This window comes from Aulostomus chinensis, chromosome 15 (genome assembly GCF_037954235.1).
Source record: "Aulostomus chinensis isolate RoL2024-O1b breed Wild chromosome 15, RoL_Achi_v1.0, whole genome shotgun sequence".
Classification (NCBI taxonomy): domain Eukaryota; kingdom Metazoa; phylum Chordata; class Actinopteri; order Syngnathiformes; family Aulostomidae; genus Aulostomus; species Aulostomus chinensis.
In genome coordinates this window covers 26,264,346-26,285,421 of record NC_141334.1, presented here as the reverse complement: position 1 = coordinate 26,285,421, position 21,076 = coordinate 26,264,346, and the positions used below count along the sequence as shown (strand labels likewise).

Genomic DNA, 21,076 nt, shown 5'->3' with positions numbered 1-21,076 from the left:
GTCGCACCAACAGCAGGCGGGTATTGATTTCTGCAGCGACAGAAACGGTGAGGAATGTTGTGTTCAATTCCAGCTTAAATTCAATACTGAGAGAAAATTCCAAAAATGTAAAGCTTTTTAAAATGAGTAATTCAAAGATACAATCTTCAGATGTCAGCATATTTGTGGGAGATAGTAATTGCCTGTAAGACCCAATGGTGCCGATGGCTCCCGCTACCCTGGAGATGGTGTCAACGTGTCCTTGAGCTCGACGCTGAACCCCTAACGGCTCCTGATGATGTCATCATCAGTGTGGAAATGAACCTTGTCCCTTTGCCAACAGTGTATAGACGTGAGCGTAAAAGCGCTTCGAGTGGTCGGTGGTCTGGAGGACATAATTCATTTATATTTAAGTCTGTTTTACACGAATCAACTTGGATCTTTTCAGAATCACCATTCACTTCTCACCAAGTCTGCACTGCCAGACCACAGCCCACCTGCCAGAGCAAAGAAAACACGAGCTGATAGTTTCCTCTGCTCCTCAGACTTCCCACAATTTGGCCTCAATCCAAACCTTTCATTTGCATTGTAGAGGCCAATAATCAACCAATTACAAACCAGCCAATGTAAAGCCTGCAATAGGCTGGAGGACGAGTGCTTGTGGCCTCAGCAGTTACGGTCCACCACTGACACGTGTTTCTACACTCATCTTAAAAGCTCTCTGCTATGTTTTTAAAAGAAAAAATCCTCCTTTAAAGGAGGGGTAGGCGCCGTCCGATTTTGGATTGTTTTTCTTTCTTTTTTTATGTTTTTTTTTTCATTTTACGAAAGCGACACAATATACAAGCAATACGGTATAAATCTGTCTAAATGGGTTTTTTGAATCATCCTCTGATCGTGAACCCTCCCTGCTCGCTCCCACTCACCCTCCCTGGTAAAATATGTCATCAAATAGATCAGCAGCCGCTACACAGCCTTTTGTTCCACCTCACAACCTTCATTGACAATAAGTCACCGCAAATACAGCCTCTCTAGCTCGCTAGCAATGTCGGCAAATGGGTTTCTTACCCGTCCAAGGAAAGGCTGCTACTTGCGTGTCAGTAGCTAAAGCTTTTGATTCTTTTAGACTCCTCCAGCGAGCAAATGAACCCCCAAGAATCACGTGCGTTGCACGGAGCCTTTTATCGTACTTCCTCTTGTCTACAAAAGACCTTTTTCTTTTTTGAAGTGTTTTCTTCTGGCTTCATGCTCGTCCTCCTTGGTGCTGCTCACCCAACACCGATCCAACACGGCGTTGATACTCGCGTCAGACTTCCTGGTCTCAGCCTTTTGACAGACAGCAAAGCTGCCCCATCAGGAGCAGTCTGGTTTCGGCTGTTGATGGACAGCTTAACGGCTCCAACCAATCTTACTGGTAGAGGGTTTTGATGGGGGAGATAAATTTGGCCCCGCATCCCTTCTGTATTATGGAATTTGATGCTTCCTTTTTTTAAACATCATCATTTATTGATCGCCATGGAGCCATCATGACAATTCAGGGATTATAACAAAAAGTACATAGAAATCTGGGAGCCTCCCCCTCCTTTAAATTGCTATTGTGTAATCACTTCGATGCCTTTCTCTTTGATGTGTTGCAGTTCATTAATCAACAGTTGAGTAGTACCTCATCGTTCCTGGATACAAGTTATAAAACTGCAGTGAGGTGACAAGACAGTGGTGCAGGAAGCTGCTGAACGTCTGTTCCCGCTTCTCAAAGTCAGTTTAGTTTCTTTATGGGTTTTTGGGTAAATGCCCTGAACATGGTCTGTGTTGTACACAGGCTTCATATATTCAGGGTTTTGTTCTACGGTATTAACCATGCTAGTATATTCCACGTTCTAGAATTTGTACCTTCTGTGTGTCCTAAACACCTGGGTTACTAACAGGAGTCTACAGGAGGCGACCGAGGTTGTCAAGGACATTAAAGGTCAACAGGGTGAGAAACAAAGCATGAAGCTCTGGAGAGGTGATGTCATTCAACTGTTGTTTATTAGTGAAGATGTTCTTGATGGAAAAAACAAACCTTTAAGTCATCCACTTCCTGTTTTAATTGCAAAAATACCTCATCCTTGACATGCTAACTCGCTGTTGGACTACAAAAATAACTCATCTGTGACATGCTAACTTCCTGTTGTACTACAAAAATACTTCATCCATGAAAAGCTAACTCCGTGTTGGACTACCAAAATACCTCATCCTTGACATGCTAACTCCCTGTTGGACTACAAAAATAACTCATCTGTGACATGCTAACTCCCTGTTGGACTACAAAATAACTCATCTGTGACATGCTAACTCCCCGTTGGACTACAAAAATACTTCATCCATGAAAAGCTAACTCCGTGTTGGACTACAAAAATACCTCATCCTTGACATGCTAACTCCCTGTTGGACCACAAAAATACCTCATCCTTGACATGCTAGCTCCCTGTTGGACTACAGAAATACCTCATCCATAACATACTAACTTCCTGTTGGCCTCCAACAATGCCATACTACAGTTGGCTGGTTTATATGATTGTGATAGCGTGAGATAAACACTTTGTCACTCAGAATATTACCATGAGAGAAAAGCAAATTTATTACCGTAGGATGAGTTTTGGTGGTCGGACTTTGTCTTGCACATCAGGGAAATATCATCTTCTAGCCTGTAGAGTTGCAAATGTGAAGCCACCAGTAGGTCATTATCATTAATGCGGTGGACTGTGGCTGGACCCAGGCTTTGTCTATCGCTGCAGAGCATCCCATGTAGAGGAAGTAGAGCGGGTTCATTCGACCGCCTCACCCTCCTCCCCATCCACACCACCACCGTCTGCTTCCACCCAGAGGATTAGTGCCAGGGGAGAGCTCCTGAGCTGCAGTCTGCATGCTTGGCAAATGCAAATGAGAGCTAGTTAAGTGTGAAGAAGCTAATTTATTTCCCATTTGGTGCTGGGATTAAGACTTGAAGCTTCCTCCCACCCCACCCTGACTCCAAAAAAAGAAGGGGCTTGGGGGTGGGGTTGGGTGGGGTGGAGTGAGTGGGGTGGTAGAGACTCATCTCCTCTGGGGGAATGAAGGGGGGAGAGGAAAGGTGTGGTGGCTCCACACAGCAGTGGAATACAGCTTGTATGCTACAGAGGTGAAGTCAGCTCAGTACAAATTGGCATCTGATAACTCAGGTGTGAACACACTCACTCAAGTGGCACTGTTCAATTGCTAAATGCTAATTGAATATTTATCATTTAACAGGAATCTATATATGACCTGAGCGCACCTTGTTCAATTACTGAATCTGTCCTATCACAGTCATTCTGCTTAACGGCTTCATTAACAGGCTGCTGACCTGTCAAGCAAAAATGATCCATTGTGGTTTCGACACGCTCATTCCCCGTCTGCAGCAGGAGACGCTAGCTGCACTTTACTGCTCTTGAAAAGTGATTACAAACGGACCTTGGCCTCCGGTCCCCAGCAGATATTGTGCGTTTACGTGCTGCTAACCCGTGTAATTCATGTGTATTTACATGTATTCTGCCTCGCTGTTGACCAGAGAGCCAGCGATCCTCCTGCAGCAGTTTAAAACCTGGAATCTTGTTGTCTTTTCTGTCTCCAGATGACGGGCACGACTCAGCAGAACAGCAAGACCCCACAGGTCCATATCCCAGCAGCCTCTGCAGCAGGAAATACCTCTGTCAGTGTGACCCTCGACCCCCAGGCCCAACTTGAGTCTGACAAGAGGGCTGTTTACAGGTTGGTTCAATCCCCTCATGTTACCTGGCTAGTAGGGGTGTCAGTACTCGGCTCTGTGCTGCAGGGACCAGGTTTTATTGTTGGCAGGTCTAGAGTTTAGCAGGGATGTGGGCCCAACGCCAGTGGGATCTTTTCTCTGGATTTTGGATGCTTGCTAAAATCATCTCTGTGGCGAACAAAAGCTAACGGGACCTTGAGCTCACACGTGATCATCACCTGGGGCAGCTGGCTGACATTCAGGTGTGGCCCATATCAAGTGTGCAGTTCAGCAGGCTGCCATCAGTGGGACAGGGAGCCTTCAAACGATGATGTCGTTGTGATTTACTGGGGGTTCGTCTCCTTGTATCAGCTGAGGAGTACAGTGCAACACTTCCCCTTTTTTGATTAGATTATGACAGAAATACAAACCGTGATTTATTGTAGTAGATTATTGCAGTAATCAGGTTGCTATTTAATACCAATGTGCAACAGAGGAGTTCTTGGTCGTGTGGTTGTTGCTTTGTGTAGAAAAGTAAATCCAGATCTGCTATTGGTTGCTGCTTCAGGGCGCGGCTGCTAATTTGAATATATCTAAACTCACTTTCACACATCACTCGTCCTGCCGTCCTTTGGTCACTCGCGACTGTTGAGGTGTCTGGAATCCTGCGTTGGAAACTCTCATTGGGAATAAGTGACTGCTGCTCTTGTTGCTTATGAATTTTTCAGGTTGAGTGCAGTTTTGTTTTGCAACTTTTATGATTTTTTAAAGCGTCACATAATGCAGCATAAAGTGCAGAGCAAACATTCACCGCATCACCACAGCTGAGCTTCACCCCTCAGGTTGATGGGGCCACTTGTTGGCAACCTTTGTTTTTCTGACACGAGCGAAACCTTCCAGACTCTTGAGTTCAGTATTTACTGATTGACATGCACACAAACAAAATGTTAAAATAGCTTCAAGTAGTGTGAACCACTGACTAATTTAAGGCAAGCCGCAGAAAAAAAGCCTCACTGAGTTTGACACACACACACACACACACACACACACACACTCACTCACACACACACACACACACACACACACACACACACACACACACACACACACACTTCTGTGACTCATTTCTCTCATTCAAAGGAAATATTCCTGTTAAAGCAGAACATAAATCCCACATTTGCGTAGCTTGTCCAACAGTCACACACTTGTACTCTTCTCTCAGGCTCTTGGACGCGGTTAAAATTATTTTCTCTTTTCAAACGCTGTTTGAGCTCCTTATCGCCTGTGACAGCAGTAATTCCTGGCTGCCTGACAGCTGATGCAGATGCCCGGACGTAGGATGACAAAAAGACACCGGAAGAGCTCACATTTTCACAGGAATGTGTCATTTCAAACGTCCTTATATGCTCTGGCCCACACAATGGTCTTAAATTCCAGAAGCAGATAACCGACATTTAATTAAATAAAGTAAAAACAATCAGTAGTTGCATGAAGAAAGGATGTAACTGAGTACATCCATGACTCTGAACCCCAAGTGTCAGCATCACAGTCCTCACAGCAGCCAGCTGGCGACTGACTCCCAGAGCGACGTTCTCTCCCCTCTCTCCTCTCTCTACCCTCTCCCCTCGCTCCTCTCTCCCCTCTCCCCTCTCTCCCCTCTCCCCTCTCTACCCTCTCCCCTCGCTCCTCTCTCCCCTCTCTACCCTCTCCCCTCGCTTCTCTCTCCCCTCTCCCCTCGCTCCTCTCTCCCCTCGCTCCCCTCGCTCCTCTCTCCCCCTGCTGCCTCACACACAGAAATTGACTGGCGGTTCGACTTCCTGAAGGTGACAAGCATTGACCTTGTTTTCAAGCTAATCTTGAAAAAAAGCTTTTCTAACCTGTATGTGAAGGGTTCCTCCTTCGTTTCATTTAATGCTGATGAACCAAAGAGCAGCTCTGACTCATCGAGCCGGGCTGAAGCGCCATCAGTGTCCTCGTCTGTGACTCGAATTCAATGAGTCCTGGCTCGCTGTGGTGGTCTGGCTGCTCCTCTGAAGGTGGACCAGGATTCCCCCAGCCTTTGTGACTGGTTGTTGGGATGAGACATGAATCCATACATACTAGATGGATCATTTAGTGACTTCAAGTAAGTAGACCAAAGAAAGTATCTGGGAAACTGGATATAACCAGACAAACCTCTTAAGATACAGTTTTAAATCAATAAAGAAACCTCACAATGATCCCAGGTGTTCCCAGGTCAGATAACTGCTGTCGACAGATCACACCACTCCCAGGGACCGGAGGGTCGCCAGTCCAGACCCCTGGACCGGAAGGAGTAATCGCAAACAAGTTTAGCAGTACTCCCCACCTCATGATAACCACTGAGGTGCCCTTGAGCAGAGTGCTGCTCTGACTCAAGTTCTCCCAGAATAAATGATGGTTTATAAAAGAGGTATCAGAAGCTTCTCCTCTCACAGAGATGTCTGGTCTTCGCACAACTTCAGATTTTAATTAAGTGTGTTTCTTTTTCCGTATCACATCCACAGTCATTTTCAAAGGCGAGCATCTCTCGTCAGGGTCCAGGGTTCATTTCACGATGCAACTCTGCCACTCAATACCAGTACCACTAGAAATGAATGGTGGTGGCTGAGGCGGCGGACGAGGAGCTGTTAGAATAATCAGATCTACTGATCCGAGGTGGTGTGGATTTGCTGTTTCAGTCTGATTTTAAAGTGACCCACTGGTTTGATTTGCATTGTACATAATTTCCTTTAAGCCACTTCCAAAAATCCATCCCTCCATCCATCCATCCATCCCTCCATGTTCCCCCTCTCCTCCTGTTCAGGGTGGTGGGGGTGGAGCCTATCCCAGCAGCCTTCCCCCTGGACAGGTCACCAGTCCATGGCAGGGCCAACACATAGAGACAGACAACCATTGGCTCTCCCAGCCACGCCTACGGTCAATTTAGAGTCTGGATTAACCTGGTCCCTCTTGATGTCTTTGGACTGTGGAGGAAGCTGGAGTACCAGAGAGAACCCAGCAGGAACAGGGAGAACATGGAGACTCACCCAGAAAGACCCCGTGCTGCAGCCGGGGCTCCACCCACAACCTTCTTGATGGGGGCCACAGGGAGGACCACTGCTCCACCCACAACCTTCTTGCTGGGGGGCCACAGTGAGGACCACTGCTCCACCCTGCTGTCCACTACCAAAAATACTGGAAATTTCAACTGACTTCCTTCTCATTTCATCATTTTGCAGTTCTGTCCTCTCTCTTCCTCTCAACGGTTGTTGGTGAGCCCACTAACAGACCTTAATGCTTGTTTGCAGTTAACTCAGAGAAAACAGCTGAAACAAACTATTTTCACACTGAACCGTAGATAAGCTCTTTGTCTCTCACTTTTTTGTCTCTCTAATCTTAGGCTGTCTACGCATCACCCTACAGACATTTGTTCCAAATGTTATGCTTCTATTTTCTGTGTCGAAGCCCCGGAAGGCACCACCTTGTTCGGTGTACAAAATAAGAAGGAAAATCACTGCTGGGTAAAACCCAAAACACCAGTAAAAAAGAAAAAAGAAAACACCTCACTCCCCGCTCAGCTTATCTCTAGAATATTGATGCAGCCTTATAATGAGCTTGTATTATCTATTTATGAAGTAAATTATTCAAAATACAGACATTTCTAATCGAGCAGGGTGATCTCCTGGTGTAGGCAGTGCGCCAGCAACTACAACTGGTGAAACAAATGAGGAGCGATATGCCCTGCAACGTCCGTCCTGTAATGATGACACTGCACACTGTGTCGGGGCTTCCACCCTGGCACCCCCTGTCCCACCCGCAGGGATCGGCCGCCACCGCAGTGGAGGCAGGCGCAGACCCAGCACTCAGGCCTGAGGCCAGCTACTGTAAAGTCCTCAGCAGCTCCTCGGAGATGCCAGACTCGCTTTGATGTGAGCAGCCATGTTTTGGTGGGGGACTTAGTTCTAATCAGTCCCTGCTCCTCTTCCACAGTTCTCTTTGTGTGTGTGTGTGTGTGTGGGGGGGGGGGTCTTTATCCCTCCCCCCCATCCCTCACTAGATCTCATACACAGGAAAGTAAGTAGAGCAGAAGCGAGCAGCCAAACATCCCAAGGTTGTGGTAGAGTCGCTGATGCTGAGGGCTGCAGCCTGGAACACGTCAGCACTCCAGTGATGCTGGACACGAGCTCACGTGTAAGATGCTCAGTCGTAGAAGAACCGCAGCCTCGCCGAGTGTTTGTGTGTCGCTGGGTGTTCATCACAAATAATACCAGCTCGAGGAGCTCTGCCAGTGCTCAACAGTCCCATAATTACTGCTGTCGTCACAGTGTAACAACTTCAACATTTGTGTGAGGCACAAGAGGGTGGTTGTCACGGACTGTGAGCTCAGTCGGGCGCACATCAGTTCGACTACAATCCTGTGATGGTGTCGTAAAAACGGACATGGATTGGTTTCTACTTGCATCTGTTGATGGAGTCTTAACATATGAAATGTTTAGAAGGTTGTGGTTTCATGAATGTGACACTGATGGTGCAGAGCCTCCGACATCAACCTCACGTTACGAAGGAGAAATACATGCACTACGAGGGTGGAACGGACGCCACACTCACAGTGATGTCATGCTTATCTGACCTAAACTAGACTGCTTACTTAAAGCAAACCAGTATGTTTCATGACTTTAAACCATGTGAACTTACTTCCGGGCTCTGGGACTCGTCCCTGGTCTCCCCCACCGACCCATTAATCATCAGATGCTTTGAGATACTGACCTACTGCTTGTGCGATGGGCGCTAACCGTCTCTGGAACTTGGAGTGGTAGAGGCTTTCTTCGGCACTGATGTGTGATAGCACCCATTTATGAGGCAGATATTAGTGCGGCTCATCTGAAGGAACATCGTGTCCCTGCGTGACCAAGCAGGAGCACAAAGAATAAGATAATAAATGTGAACTTGACTTCTCTGCTGGTGAGACTCGCGCCCGCTGAGTCTGGAAACGTGAATGATAGCCAGGGAAAATAACAAGTGTGGCTGAAGCAGAGATGCTTGCTTTTCTCAGGTGACACACGAGCTCTTCTGTTTTCACAGGAAGTGAAACAGATTTGTATTTTCAGGATTTTTTTTTTTGCCCAAAGGGATAATGGCGAAACGCACCTTGTCACGAATGCAATTAAAATGGACCCAACTTGTCACTGGCCCCCACGAGACTTAAATTATGCTAAAAGACACAAATAGCACCTTAATTTTGATAGAAGTGCGTTCCGTCAGTGTTCCTGCCTCGACACACGGCTCATATGGGGGCTGTAGACTTTGAAAAGAGAGGAGTGCTGAAAATCAGCATGTCCGCCATTTTTCTTTAATTATTTTGCTCGAGAATTCTGTGTGGGCTTTAATGTTTCTTTTCACTAATTGCTAGAATGCCAACTTTATGAGGAGATGTGTGGTTTCCTCACTGCCTCTGTCTCTCTTCCTGCTTTGTTATTAGCAGCAGAGTAAATGTGTGATAGGGTAATTAGCCTAATGAGTTGTGGCATTTACTTGAAAGATCCTTATGGATGCTCAGCATCTGATTAAAAAGCTGGTGGGTCTTGTTTTTCAGGTTGCAGATGATGAGAGCTGATGTGGCGTAGAGATGGAGACATGCACTTAATTGAAAGAGACATCCTAACTCTCCCTTTTCTCCTGAAATGTCCTTGTGATGAGTCCAAGAGCTGAGTTAACAAGAACATGCTGTTTGAAGGTCACACTTCGGCGCTGGCTGGACTTTCCTGCTTGCTTAACTTATTAAGAGAAAATAGATGATGAAGGGGAAGGTAAGCGTGTGTTCCAGGAGTCGCACCCGCAGCGTTACGTGCTGTAGGTGCAGCACACAGAAACAGCCACCTGCCCCACCAAGGACGCACACACAATTAAAGACAGATCGAAACATGGATGCTGGGACCAGACCAGTGCTTAGCTGAAGCGGCTGGTGAGCAAAACATTAAAACCACAAATTAGCTGAAGCCTTCTTTGGTGCAGCGGTGTCCAGTTGAGAGAGAGGGTCGGCCCGGTCACTGTCCCGACACGCCTCCAGGAACGCCGCAGCAGGGGGCCACAGTTGTCATGGATTCATCTTATTCCAGCTGCTCCTGGTCACCATTGGCCAGTTAATCTCATAGACTGGTCTGTCGTCGAGCTTCAAGATTCCTTTCATCTTTGATGACAAATCACCAAACCTGAACCAGAAAAAGGTTAACATCTCCTGAAGTCTTCAGTCCTCACCTGCTCTCCAAAGAGGAGGCTGTGGTGAGTCCAACAAGGCCAAGGTCCGCTTCAGTCCTGGTCATCGGTGGACATCAGCAAGTGACAGTGGTGGGATCCTTTTTCAAAGAAACCAGTGCTACGGTGCGAGACCCCGTGTGGCGCACATTATCACCCCCCCCCCCCCCCCCGCTTGTATTTTGACATCACTTCCCCCTTTACTTCCTGTGTGTGTGTGTCTTTTTTGCGTTATGGTCTGTGTCTAACGGGGTGATCAGACCTCGTCGGCCCAGTCCTCCGGTCTCGTACAAGTTCATGGTCTGGTTAGTCCAGGTGCCCATTTTGTTCCAGGGTATTCAGGAGCCGAGCGCGTTCTTCCTTCCCTCAACAGACGCCGTGAAGGACAGTCATTTCTATCAATTTTGTCTCTGCTTATTTATTGAACATGCAGCAGCCTAGAAACTGGCCTGAGATTTGAATTGGATCGCCTCCGTGTTTTGACAGTGGTGGGATCCTTTTACAAAGACACCAGTGTTGCAGTGCGAGACTCTGTATGGTGCATATTATCATTCCCCCCCTCTGTAGCTGAAAGCCTCTCTCATGCTGGTCAGCCCTGGATTTTTGCATTGAGGCTGGATTGAAGGGTTTGTGTGTGTATTTGTGAGAAGGTTAACATGCCATTTCATGCTGACAGTCGCCCACCTCTCAGAGGCGCAGGAATCTATTCAGCTCGGGTGTGTTAATGGTTCTACACTTGCTGTTAATGGCATCACAGAAGTGAAGGTTTGCAGACCTCCCTCGTTGTGCACCGGGAGCGAGAGCGTTTTTAATTTGACACATCCAAGGACAGCATCAGCCACATTTGTGTTCCTCGTGTGTTTGTCTGCCTCTGTAATGCACCATAAAGTCAGTTTATCCCCACTGCTACGATATATTAATGCATTCTCGACCACTGTGCAGAGACTCTGGCTGTCTGATGGCGGTAAAACAGGCCGTGCTGCCTCCATTTATCGGGTCAGTGTGTGCTGTGTTCAGCCGCTGCTGAATGCAGGAAACTGTGTCAAAGCTCAAGTGGTTTTATTGGCTGTTTCTTTCAGACGCACACTTTTACGAGTTTCCTCGCCCCTTGACTTTTGATGAGAGAGAAAGTCCACATTTTTTGGGGTTTTCTTTTCGCTTTGTGCTAGCGCGACTTAGCAATCGGTGTTTTCTTTCCCGGCACAAGGATGGCCTCCAGCAAACACAGACGAGAACAGAGCGTCATTTGCACTTCACAGCTGTCGTGTAATGCCCCCTGGAAAGGCTGGAATTTTATCTTCATTTCTTTGTCTCCCCAAAGAGAAGAACTATGTCTAGATGACAAACATAGTCTTTGTGTAGTTTTTGCTCTCACCGCCAGGCTAGTGAGCTGCAGGTCAAACTTAAGTCCCGTCTGTGTGGATCTGGTTCAGGACCTGCCATGAAATGAAACGGGCTGAGTAAAGCCTGAGTAAAGGCGAGGCTGAGTTTGTACAGTATGTATCCAAACCCCTCACCCCCAGTTGTACACAGGCTGTGCTTCAGACATGTAGCCTGGGGAAACAGGGGCCTTGTCAGGAGTAGACACAGCAGGACTCCACCACAAACTGCCTTTTAATATATGGAGGTACAGCAGGCCTGATTAGGCTGGCAGACAGTGGGGGGCAGAGCAGGCGAGCGAGACCTCCAGCTCACGCACGCTCACATAAACACATACCTCTGAACCCCACCCCATGTCTCCCTGCACACCCCCCCTCCCGGTGGTCTGCCAGAACTGTGAAAGCAGGCAAACATGGCTTGTTCCTGTGACGACTGCACTGCTTTGATTTCAGCATACACACGCACACACGCACACACACACACACATGTGAGTGCACGTACAAACACAAATCTGCAATCGTTTTGGACATTCAACTTAAATTTCAAAGGATATTTCTCACTAGAACTGAAAGTTCACTGGTCGAAGTCAAAGTCAACTTTATTGTCAAATATAGTCTACGTGCATCCAGCAGAGATGAAATGTACTCTCGGACCCACGGTGCAAGAACAGGCAGGAATCGTATAGAAACACGAATGAATACATATACGACATTTGAAGTAACCTTGGAGACGGAGACGGTAGCTGAGCAGCGTCTCACCACCCCAGCGTCTTCTCACCTGGTATTTTTGAAACTTTATGTAACACAATCTTTACCAGGACTTTCTGAAAACAAAATATTCCATATGAATGTTTGCATTCAGTTTTAAGTTCGGCATTTGGGTCAGAAAATGTAGTTTCAAATTACATCTTAAAAAACCTGACATAAATGATACAAGTGAAATCTGGTGTTCCTGTGGTGAAAAGGTCAGCAGCCCGAAGCCGAAGCTGGCCGTAGTACGTGGGCGTGTCTAAGACCATCAGTGGGGTCCATGATAACCCCAGAGCCGGTAGAGTGAGCATGCGCAGTGGGAAGTTGACCTGCTGGTTGAATGCTTGTGTTTCAGTTTAATTCATGTTTAGGAGTCGTTCATAAAACTGCTGCCTCAGACGCCACTGAATATTTGACCTTGTATCACCAGGTCCATCCAGCTCTGGGTCGGGCAAGCTGAGTTCTGTTCTCTCAGATTCGGGAGCTAAAGATGTCAAGTACATGTCGTGGCTGTCTTTGAGTGCTGTCCTTCCATCAAACACGTGAAGTCACGTCCTCGTTTGCTTCCCGGACTCAGTTACGATAAACCAGATGTCGCCGGAGCTGCCACGTCCCTCGGCTTCATGTTTAAGTCATCATGTACCCCGCTGGCCTCTGATTCTCCATTTTGGGCTTTTCGTTGGTGACCCAGCACGGTGCAGTGCTGGAGGGGGGGGACCGTGCTGACTCCACTCACTGGCAGTCCTGTAAATCGCTCTTTTATGGCCCTTGTAATGATCCCCCAGCCTGCAATCTCCACTCCGTCGCACTGCAGATAGAACCTGCTGCTTCTGGCTGCCAACATGGTGGTGGGGAGTGGGGGGCTCAGGATGGTTGGAAGAGGTACAGTGGGAGACTGGAAAACACGCGTTGTGCGACTGTGCACACACACGAGAAGCTCTGTCCGCGTTCATAAAAATGCATGCCTTTTCACACCCCATCTACCTTAATCCTGATTTCCTGTGTAAAGGTCAAAGAAAGCACGGAGGAAGAGGGATTCAGGCATCGCAGGTCCAACTGTGGAACGGTTCCTCAGGCAGACCCTGACTGACAGCTTTGACATCATAGCCACAAATGGATGGGGACAACTCAGAACTTAGCCCCCAGTATGGAGAACACGACATCATCAGGACAGAACCCTCCGTGTTGAGGGACAGCAGCCAAATGATCTGTCCTGGCTCAGTACGCGTACCACGGCTCCATCCGGGCTGAGGAGCCTCGGTTTGAACAACACCATCCAGGGAAAAGAGAGTCCTCCCCACCTGAGCAAGTTAGAACATCTCTGATGACGAAATTATTGCCGTTTTATTTGCCTTTTGTAAGGACTAAGAACAGCACATGTTTGTAAAAGACCATGAAGGATCGATCCGTAGTGGAATCAAAGGAAATGCTGGAACAGTTGAACAGAATAATTCCAATCATACGAAGCTCTTGCACGTCCCTGCTGCCCCACGACGCTGCAGATACTTGAACCCTCAATCTATTTTTCTGTTTTCCCATATCTCATTATACTCAAATAGACAAGTAAATAAATAAATCCAAAATACAAGCGATAAATCACGGCTGTCACAAAAGAGACATGGACAAAAAATGGAAAACACTTTCAGGTTTCTGGTGGTGATAAAAATGCGGCGTTCCCAAGGCTTGACAGATGACCCCAACAACCCCGACCAGACTGTCACTCTCCCTCCCGTTTACAGGAAGACACGGCTGCGTATTCTGAGGATTCACTTGATTGTTAACAGCGTATTTCAGAATATCAGTTTTTATTGTCAACTCAGTGTATCTTGATGCCACTAGTGTCAATTTGCAGGAATTATAGCAGCATCTTTTGATTAAAGACTAAATAATTCACGTCCTAGCAGCACTGAGAACATGGAAGAGGGCCATCCAGTGGTGGACGGACGCTGAGTTTGTCACGTCTCACTCCATCATCAATCAGCTACTTGTCAGCATGATGGATCGGGCAGTTTGTCTTGTAACGGTTGTGCTGGGCGAACAACACGTCGCACGTCCTCTGTCACAGGAATTCTCAGCTTTAATTGCTGTATCTGTTCTGTTTACAGCTCGTCTGCTGGTGTCCATTTAGTCCTGCGCGCAAGGATGTATTTACCAGCTAATGTACTCTGTAGCCCTGCCCACAATGCCCCTGGCTGTCTAGACCCTGCAGTGCCACATCGCCTTGACAGCAGATGTCTGTGTATAGAGTGTGTGTCTGCGTGTGTGTGTTTAATGGTTATAAAGTAAGTCACTCAGACAAAGTGGCGTTTTGTTGACTGATGCTCTTCCTTGTTTAGAATGTTTATAAGGTAGAAGGTTAAATTAACTCACTGTTGGCAGAATGAATTGTTCTCTGGCATAAAAATAACACCTGGACGAAATGTGAGAGTGAACAACATGTGAAGACGCCATCTGCAGTGCCGAGAGTCACCCTGTTTGCTCTCACTGATACCCCCCCCCCCCCCACCTCACCACAAGTAGACGTTAAACAACAAGGCAGAGACTCTCCACTCTGCACGTGAGCCTCCTACTTAGTATTCCTCCCACGTCTGGCTGAAGGAGCGGCATTAAATTGGGATCAGGCAGATTAGAGTATAATATAGGCGACTATTAAAGGCTGCAAATGAGAGTCACGGGTTAGAGCCTGAGCAGGGCCGAGCCATGCCGGCCCCCCCAGCCCCCAACCGCCATACATGCAACCACACACACACACACACACACACACACACACGTAGGAAATACATAAAAAATACATAAACAGGAAAACAGAGATTTCGAGTACAAAAATATCCACTTTCACAATTTCTGCTTGTCTTTTCTCTTTGCCACTGAGAGCTGATGTGCTGGGGTCACCTGACACGCCCTCCCTCAGGGGATTGCTGGACTTGTTACTGGGGTCCCTCAGATCTCTCACTGGTCCAGAGCAAACAGCATCATTATTGTAGACTTATTACAGCATAACCTTTGATGTATAAATACACCATTGGTATCCGTGGGGTACTTCGATCACTGTAAGCCCTAAAGAACAGGTCATTCTTTTATGCCTTTATTACAATGTTTTATTCATCACACAAAAAAGTACGTCCATCTACATCGATACATCTGCTCCAGAGATACTAATGAAAGCGTCTTTGACCCCAGAGGGCTCCCTCCATCTGCTGATTAGCAGCTGTCAAGGAAGTGATCTCACAAACAATCTGTGGAACAACGTATGTTTTTATGCAAGATCTTTTCGTAACCATGGTGAGACACACGTAATAATAATAAGAAATAATCAGAGTGGAGTAGAAGTTTGTGTTTCTCGATGTGGTCATTTCCAACAGGAAAAGGTCAGGCTGGACATGAGCTCCGTTTCCATTATAGAATTAAATAACACAATAAAAACTGGTAATGTAAAAACCTAAATTTTGAAAAACCTCTCAAATATCGCTTAAAGGGTTTATGCCCTCATGAGGTGGTTTTTCAGATGTGTCAGTAGAGAAGAATATGGCAACTGTGCAACGGAAACACGCAGGAGCATGGAATACCTGGGTGACGTCATCCGCGTGTCCAGGGGCTCAAGATGGATGAAGGCTTCCTGTTTTCAATCCCTTGCTGGAGGAGTTTGGACATTCAAAAGGATCCCACCAACTTTGTGGGAACTTCCTTTATTCACGCTCCTCCCCAGAGCTGGAGGAGACCCTCGTGCCTCGCCCCAGTTTGACCAAGTTGCTGTTCAGTCCCCCAACTTCACCCTCGAAACAAGGTGGATCCATGCAATCCCGACATGTTGTCATGAAACACATTCAGTTGTCCCTCAGGAATATTTGAGATGCCCAGTAGTGAAATCAAATCATGCAGAAGTCAGTCTGAACACGATGTGAACCAGATTCTGACAGAAATGTTGGATTTTTCTCTTTGTCTTTCTTTGGTACGACCCCATGAACCAAACGACTTGTCTGCCAAAGTAGAATCGACTGAAGGAGGCACCATTTTTACCCTCATTTTATCATATTTGAACAAAGACACGACGGAATCATTTGAGGGATTGGATAATCACGTTATAATTCCACACATAATGACATCCAGAATCAAATTGGATTGAAATGTTGTTACGTTTGAGGAATAAAGCTGTTTACCTCTCAGCAATGTTTGTATGGCAGTGTCTTGAATTTCTAATTAGAAGAACAATAATGAATTCTTCCATCATTGCTGGTTGCTATTTTAAATGGTAAAAACACAACCGCTTAATTTGACTTAATTCTTTTAACATGCGTCGCTCTTTTATGCAGCACATTCAAAGCTATAGGATGCAGGGAAATAATGAAATGTGCCACTTGTAAGCAGCTTACAGGGTTATATAACACACTGCCAACAGCCCTTAACATAATTGGTTAGACGGAGACACAGTTTGCAAAATTGCACGGAGTCTTGTCTAAGTCAAGGGTGAGGCAGGGGCCACGGGGGTGACGGATGAAGGGTGGAGCTGTAAAACGCAGCTGTTTGGAGGCACAAATATTCCTCAAAGCTTCTTCTCAGGTTTCATTGCATTGCCGCAGCTTTTTCCAAGTGCAAATGCGAAAAATCCTGCATGTCCCACATGCAGCAGCACACTGGATCCGGGGTGTCATGCTGGCGAACATCCAGCCCTCTGGAAGAGCTGCCTTAGTGGCAGCGTGTCCTGAGAGATTGTCATGGAGCTGCCGCACTGTTGCACGTACAGAGCTCATCGTAGATCTTCCTCTTCCCGGAGACTCCATTCATGCATCCTCACACATGGAGAGGAAAAGCCTTGCAAAAGTACAATGCGAAAGTGACATATAAAAACAATAAAACAAAAGCACAAGGCCACTTGTTTTTGATGGCTTCTTCTATACAGCTGGTTTCATGTGATTCTGATGGGTTTTAGTGTTTGTTCATTTTAGTTTGATGGTTTTTGTTCTGTGAGGGACGCTGCAACATGTCGTCACCGACGCCTGGTCATTGTCTTGTAAGGCATCATTGTAATCGACCGTGTGTGAGTGTCGTGGTTAAGGTGGGTTCAGGTTCGGGCACCGTCATTACCTCATTATGCCTGGGAAAGCGTCGCTTAGGTTTCCATCGAGGTATTTTGTTGCAAATTTTGAAATACCACATTAGACAAGGGTCATAACTGCATCTGAGAAGTAGCTTCACATGGTTTCCCTGTGCAAGATATTTTCCTATAGCAGCTAACTAGTAGCCCTCTGGTGGGCTGGTTAGTCCTGTCCCCTATCAGGAGGTCCTGGGTGAGGTTTAGACTTCCAGGCCTGAAGGGACAGCTCAGATAGCCCAGTTTGCTCCTTACTGATGCTGATGGAAGATCTCTCTCTCAGGCCGATCCATGATGTTTCTGTTCACTCAGGAAAAATAGACCAAAACAAATCTAAGGTCAGGGAGGTCACGTGCCTGCAGAGACAAGCTGGCCGAGGGGTTCCCTCCACTTTGGGTCATTGGTAGTGAAATAGAGGCGCTTAAATCTGAAATACCGTCAGTCTACTTTGATCTGGCAGGTTCTTTTTTTAATCACTTTTTCCCACAAAATCCGATTAATTTAATTTAGTGAAAACTTCATTTTTGACTCTGTTGTTGGCAGAGCTGTCTGAGCGCCACCATGTCAGCAGGAGTTCACAAACTACACAAACTACCTGGACACCTCTCAGGGAAGTTGGTGGGTGGAAGAAAAATCCATCACATTTTGCCGTGGATCTGGATATTTTCATTCATCTCTGTGGAAACACTTCTCGGCCCGTGGCAGAGGGATGCGCTCCACAGCACCTTTCTAGTTTTCTCTTTTTATGTTCTAAGAATTTTGGGATGACACTGAAAAGATTTAGTCCTTTAAGAAAAGTGTCAGCACGGTAAACGTTTGTGTGGATGTGAGTATCAACTGTTAAACTTTCCACAAGTACACCCGTAATCACCGTAAAGCTTTTGAACACGTATGTTGATAAATTGCAGAAGGAACACGTCATGTGCGACCTTGATGACATCATCAGTGACTCCTGGTCTCTGGGGTCAGGAGGAGCTGATGGTGGGGTGATCACTAGACCTGCCTCTTGTTTTATGGTATATTTCCTGACAGTGGGAGGGGAACATTACTGCAGTATTTGTGTATTTTACACATTCTTTGTACTATAACTCTTAAACTCACACAAATGAGAACATGTGGAAGGTGACGAGACACCAGTGCTGGTCACTACTTGTTTCTGCTGCCCCCAAGTGGTCAGAAATCAATGAATGCAATATAATTTAAATCACAGCAACACATTCCATGGTGTGTGTGAACCCACTAACATCACCAAGTCTGACACAAGATGAACCTGGTTTTACTGAGGGATGTTGTGCCTCTTGCCTTCTTCCTCCTCAGACATCCGTTGTTCCCCCTGCTTGCGTTGTTGTTTGAGAAATGTGAGCAGGCCACGCAGGGATCGGAGTGCATCACCTCAGCCAGCTTCGACGTGGACATTGAAAACTTTGTTCACCAGCAGGAGCGAGAGCACAAGCCCTTCTTCAGTGAGGATCCAGAGCTGGACAACTTGGTGAGTCCACTGACGTGACAAAATGTAGGCCTCAGCCACGTTGATTTATCATTAGCAGTCATAATGAAGCTCTTTGATTTATGATTAGAGTTTCAGTGAACCTAAAAGAAGCAGTGCAGTAATGACAATAATCAGTGGGCCGGTCCACAGTGCAACCCATCATTACTGTGGCGAATTATTGCCTTTGTTTTCATGGAATCTTCCCCATCATTCTCCTGACACTTCCTCTCCCTCAAAAGTCTTACAAAAGAACAAAGGAGAATGCAGATCATGAGAAAAGAGGAGGAGGAGGAGCTGAAGCCCGACAGAAACAGGCACGGAAAAAAACACGCCACTCTTGTGGTGACAGTACCAGGGTAGTACAGCAGCCCCGCAAGTACTGAACAGTCAATTAACCCTGCATCTGTGTGTTTTATGAGGCACCAAGTGCAGGTGTCCCTCCCAGAGGGGGCCGCTCCTCCACAGGGCAGTAATGTCACATTGGGCCTGACTGGCTGTGATGGGTGCACCGTTACTGGTCCCTTGATTAAGCGCGCTGGGTTTAATTAGCTGATTTATCTCTTCCTTTGCCCAGCATTTTTTGGCCTGTTCTGTTGACCTTGAGTGGTGATTGTGAAGTGTGTGTCCCACAGAGAGTAGAAATACATGGACTTGTTGGTCAGACAACACTGAAGTATATGGATACTGTGTGTATCACGTCAAGTCAAGGCTGGGATACGAATGAGCAAGAATGGACTCGCTGCCTTCCTCCCAACCAATTCAAATAACTTTTCATACATTTTTATTGTGCACAGCCAGAAAATAAACCTGGACCCACGCTGTTTCCTAGCAACACAGCTCTAAAGAACTGGCCTGCGATGCTTCAGACACTCGGCCATCGGTGTCATCTGCCTCCAACACGATCTGATTCTCTGTCTGACCTCTGCTGCGGCATCATTTCAATGATCTGACTAACCAGCACAGTCCTTCCATTGTGGTATAAAAGGGTTTTTCCTAAAACCTGGGCAGAACAGTTTTAAGAGGCCAGATATAAATAGGAGTTTTTCGCTGACCCCTTTCCAAGGGTGGTTTTTCATTTTTACTTGTCTGTCTGGGGACGATGCTGTTTTTCAATATGGTTAGCCTCATAGAATAATTTCCATTGTCATATTTAGGCCAAGGGGTGGCATGGCTCAGAGGTAGAGTGGCTGTCTAGCAACCAAAGGGTTGCAGGTTCGATGCCCACCCCCCCAGTGACCGTGTCCTTGAGCACGACACCGAACCCCTGATTGCTCCTGATGGACCTGTGACAGACTGGCGACCCGTCCAAGGGGAACCCGCCTCTCACCCAATGTCAGCTGGGATAGGCTCCACCCCCCCAGCAGTATAGAAGATGGATGGATGGATGGATGGATATTTTGGCCAAATGAAGCCAGTAAGGCACAGTGACAGAGTTAGGCAGATATCTCAGTTCAGCCAAAACATGACTTAGGCAGTTATGCTATGAGGCTAATGATAAGTACATGTACATATACATATTCAAATACATATACTAGCATTTCTTCAACAGCCCACTCGTTTCCCGATGTGACAGCACTGTGGTGGCGGTGCGTCTGGGCCAAAAAAACAATAGCAGCGCTCACATTGTGTACAAGTGCAAACAAGGTAGCATCGCGCTCAGTAACATCAGGAGGCTGGTCACAGGGAACTCAACGGACCGGAGGTCACCATTCCAGTGGACTCAATAACTATCTTAGATCCACCGAGAGGTCATTGTCCTGCCATCCTCCTACAACTCTCTCCACCCGACTGGCACTTTTTCGCTGTATAAAACTTTATTAACAACATATTCTGAGTGGGCTTGGATGAGTCTTGATCAGTAATATCCTGGGTTGAGGCTGCTGGCATCTATAAATGTACTTTTTAGACTTAGTATTTTCTGCCTCTCTGTTAAAGCTTCACACATCTATGAGATTAGAAATATTAAAGGAAACTTATTGGCCCAGACACTTCTGACTATTGTTTCACAACAATGACAGTTTGTTTCCTGCACCAATCACAGAAGTCAGGACAGGATTGATTGAACTGGATTACTTTGGCACAGGAGCTGGGGATGTTGGTATCCCAGAATCCACCAGCAGAGATCCAACTGAAATGGTGTAGAGCCATTTATAGTCTCCAGAGGACAAAGCTTCCCTTGGTTTTCTTCTGGTACCACCGGCAGGTGTAGGTATCATGTTGTCCTGATCAAAAACCAGCAGATCCCATCAACTGAAGCTGTACTCTGTGTTTAGTACTGCACCACCCAGGAAGATATTACAGCTAATAGTCATCATTGGTATCAAGCAGTGACACTGACTGCGTTTGTTATGCAGACAAGCAGTCATTATTAAAAGACAATCTCCAAAGAAACG

The 21,076-nt window shown here is 46.6% G+C and overlaps 1 protein-coding gene across 7 annotated transcripts in view; it reads left to right on the top strand.

Annotated features, from left to right (window-relative positions):
• LOC147249295 (homeobox protein PKNOX2-like) overlaps positions 1-21,076 on the top strand; it is a 99,998-nt gene that overhangs the window by 67,608 nt on the left and 11,314 nt on the right. For 6 of the 7 annotated variants that reach the window (XM_086226293.1, XM_086226291.1, XM_086226295.1 and 3 more), the window contains 2 exons: positions 3,611-3,747; positions 18,512-18,683. In XM_086226293.1, the coding sequence (XP_086082419.1) occupies positions 3,611-3,747; positions 18,512-18,683 (309 nt within the window). Of the gene's footprint in view, positions 1-3,343; positions 3,478-3,610; positions 3,748-18,511; positions 18,684-21,076 lie in introns of those variants that run through there. The other variant, XM_086226297.1, reaches the window with a different exon arrangement.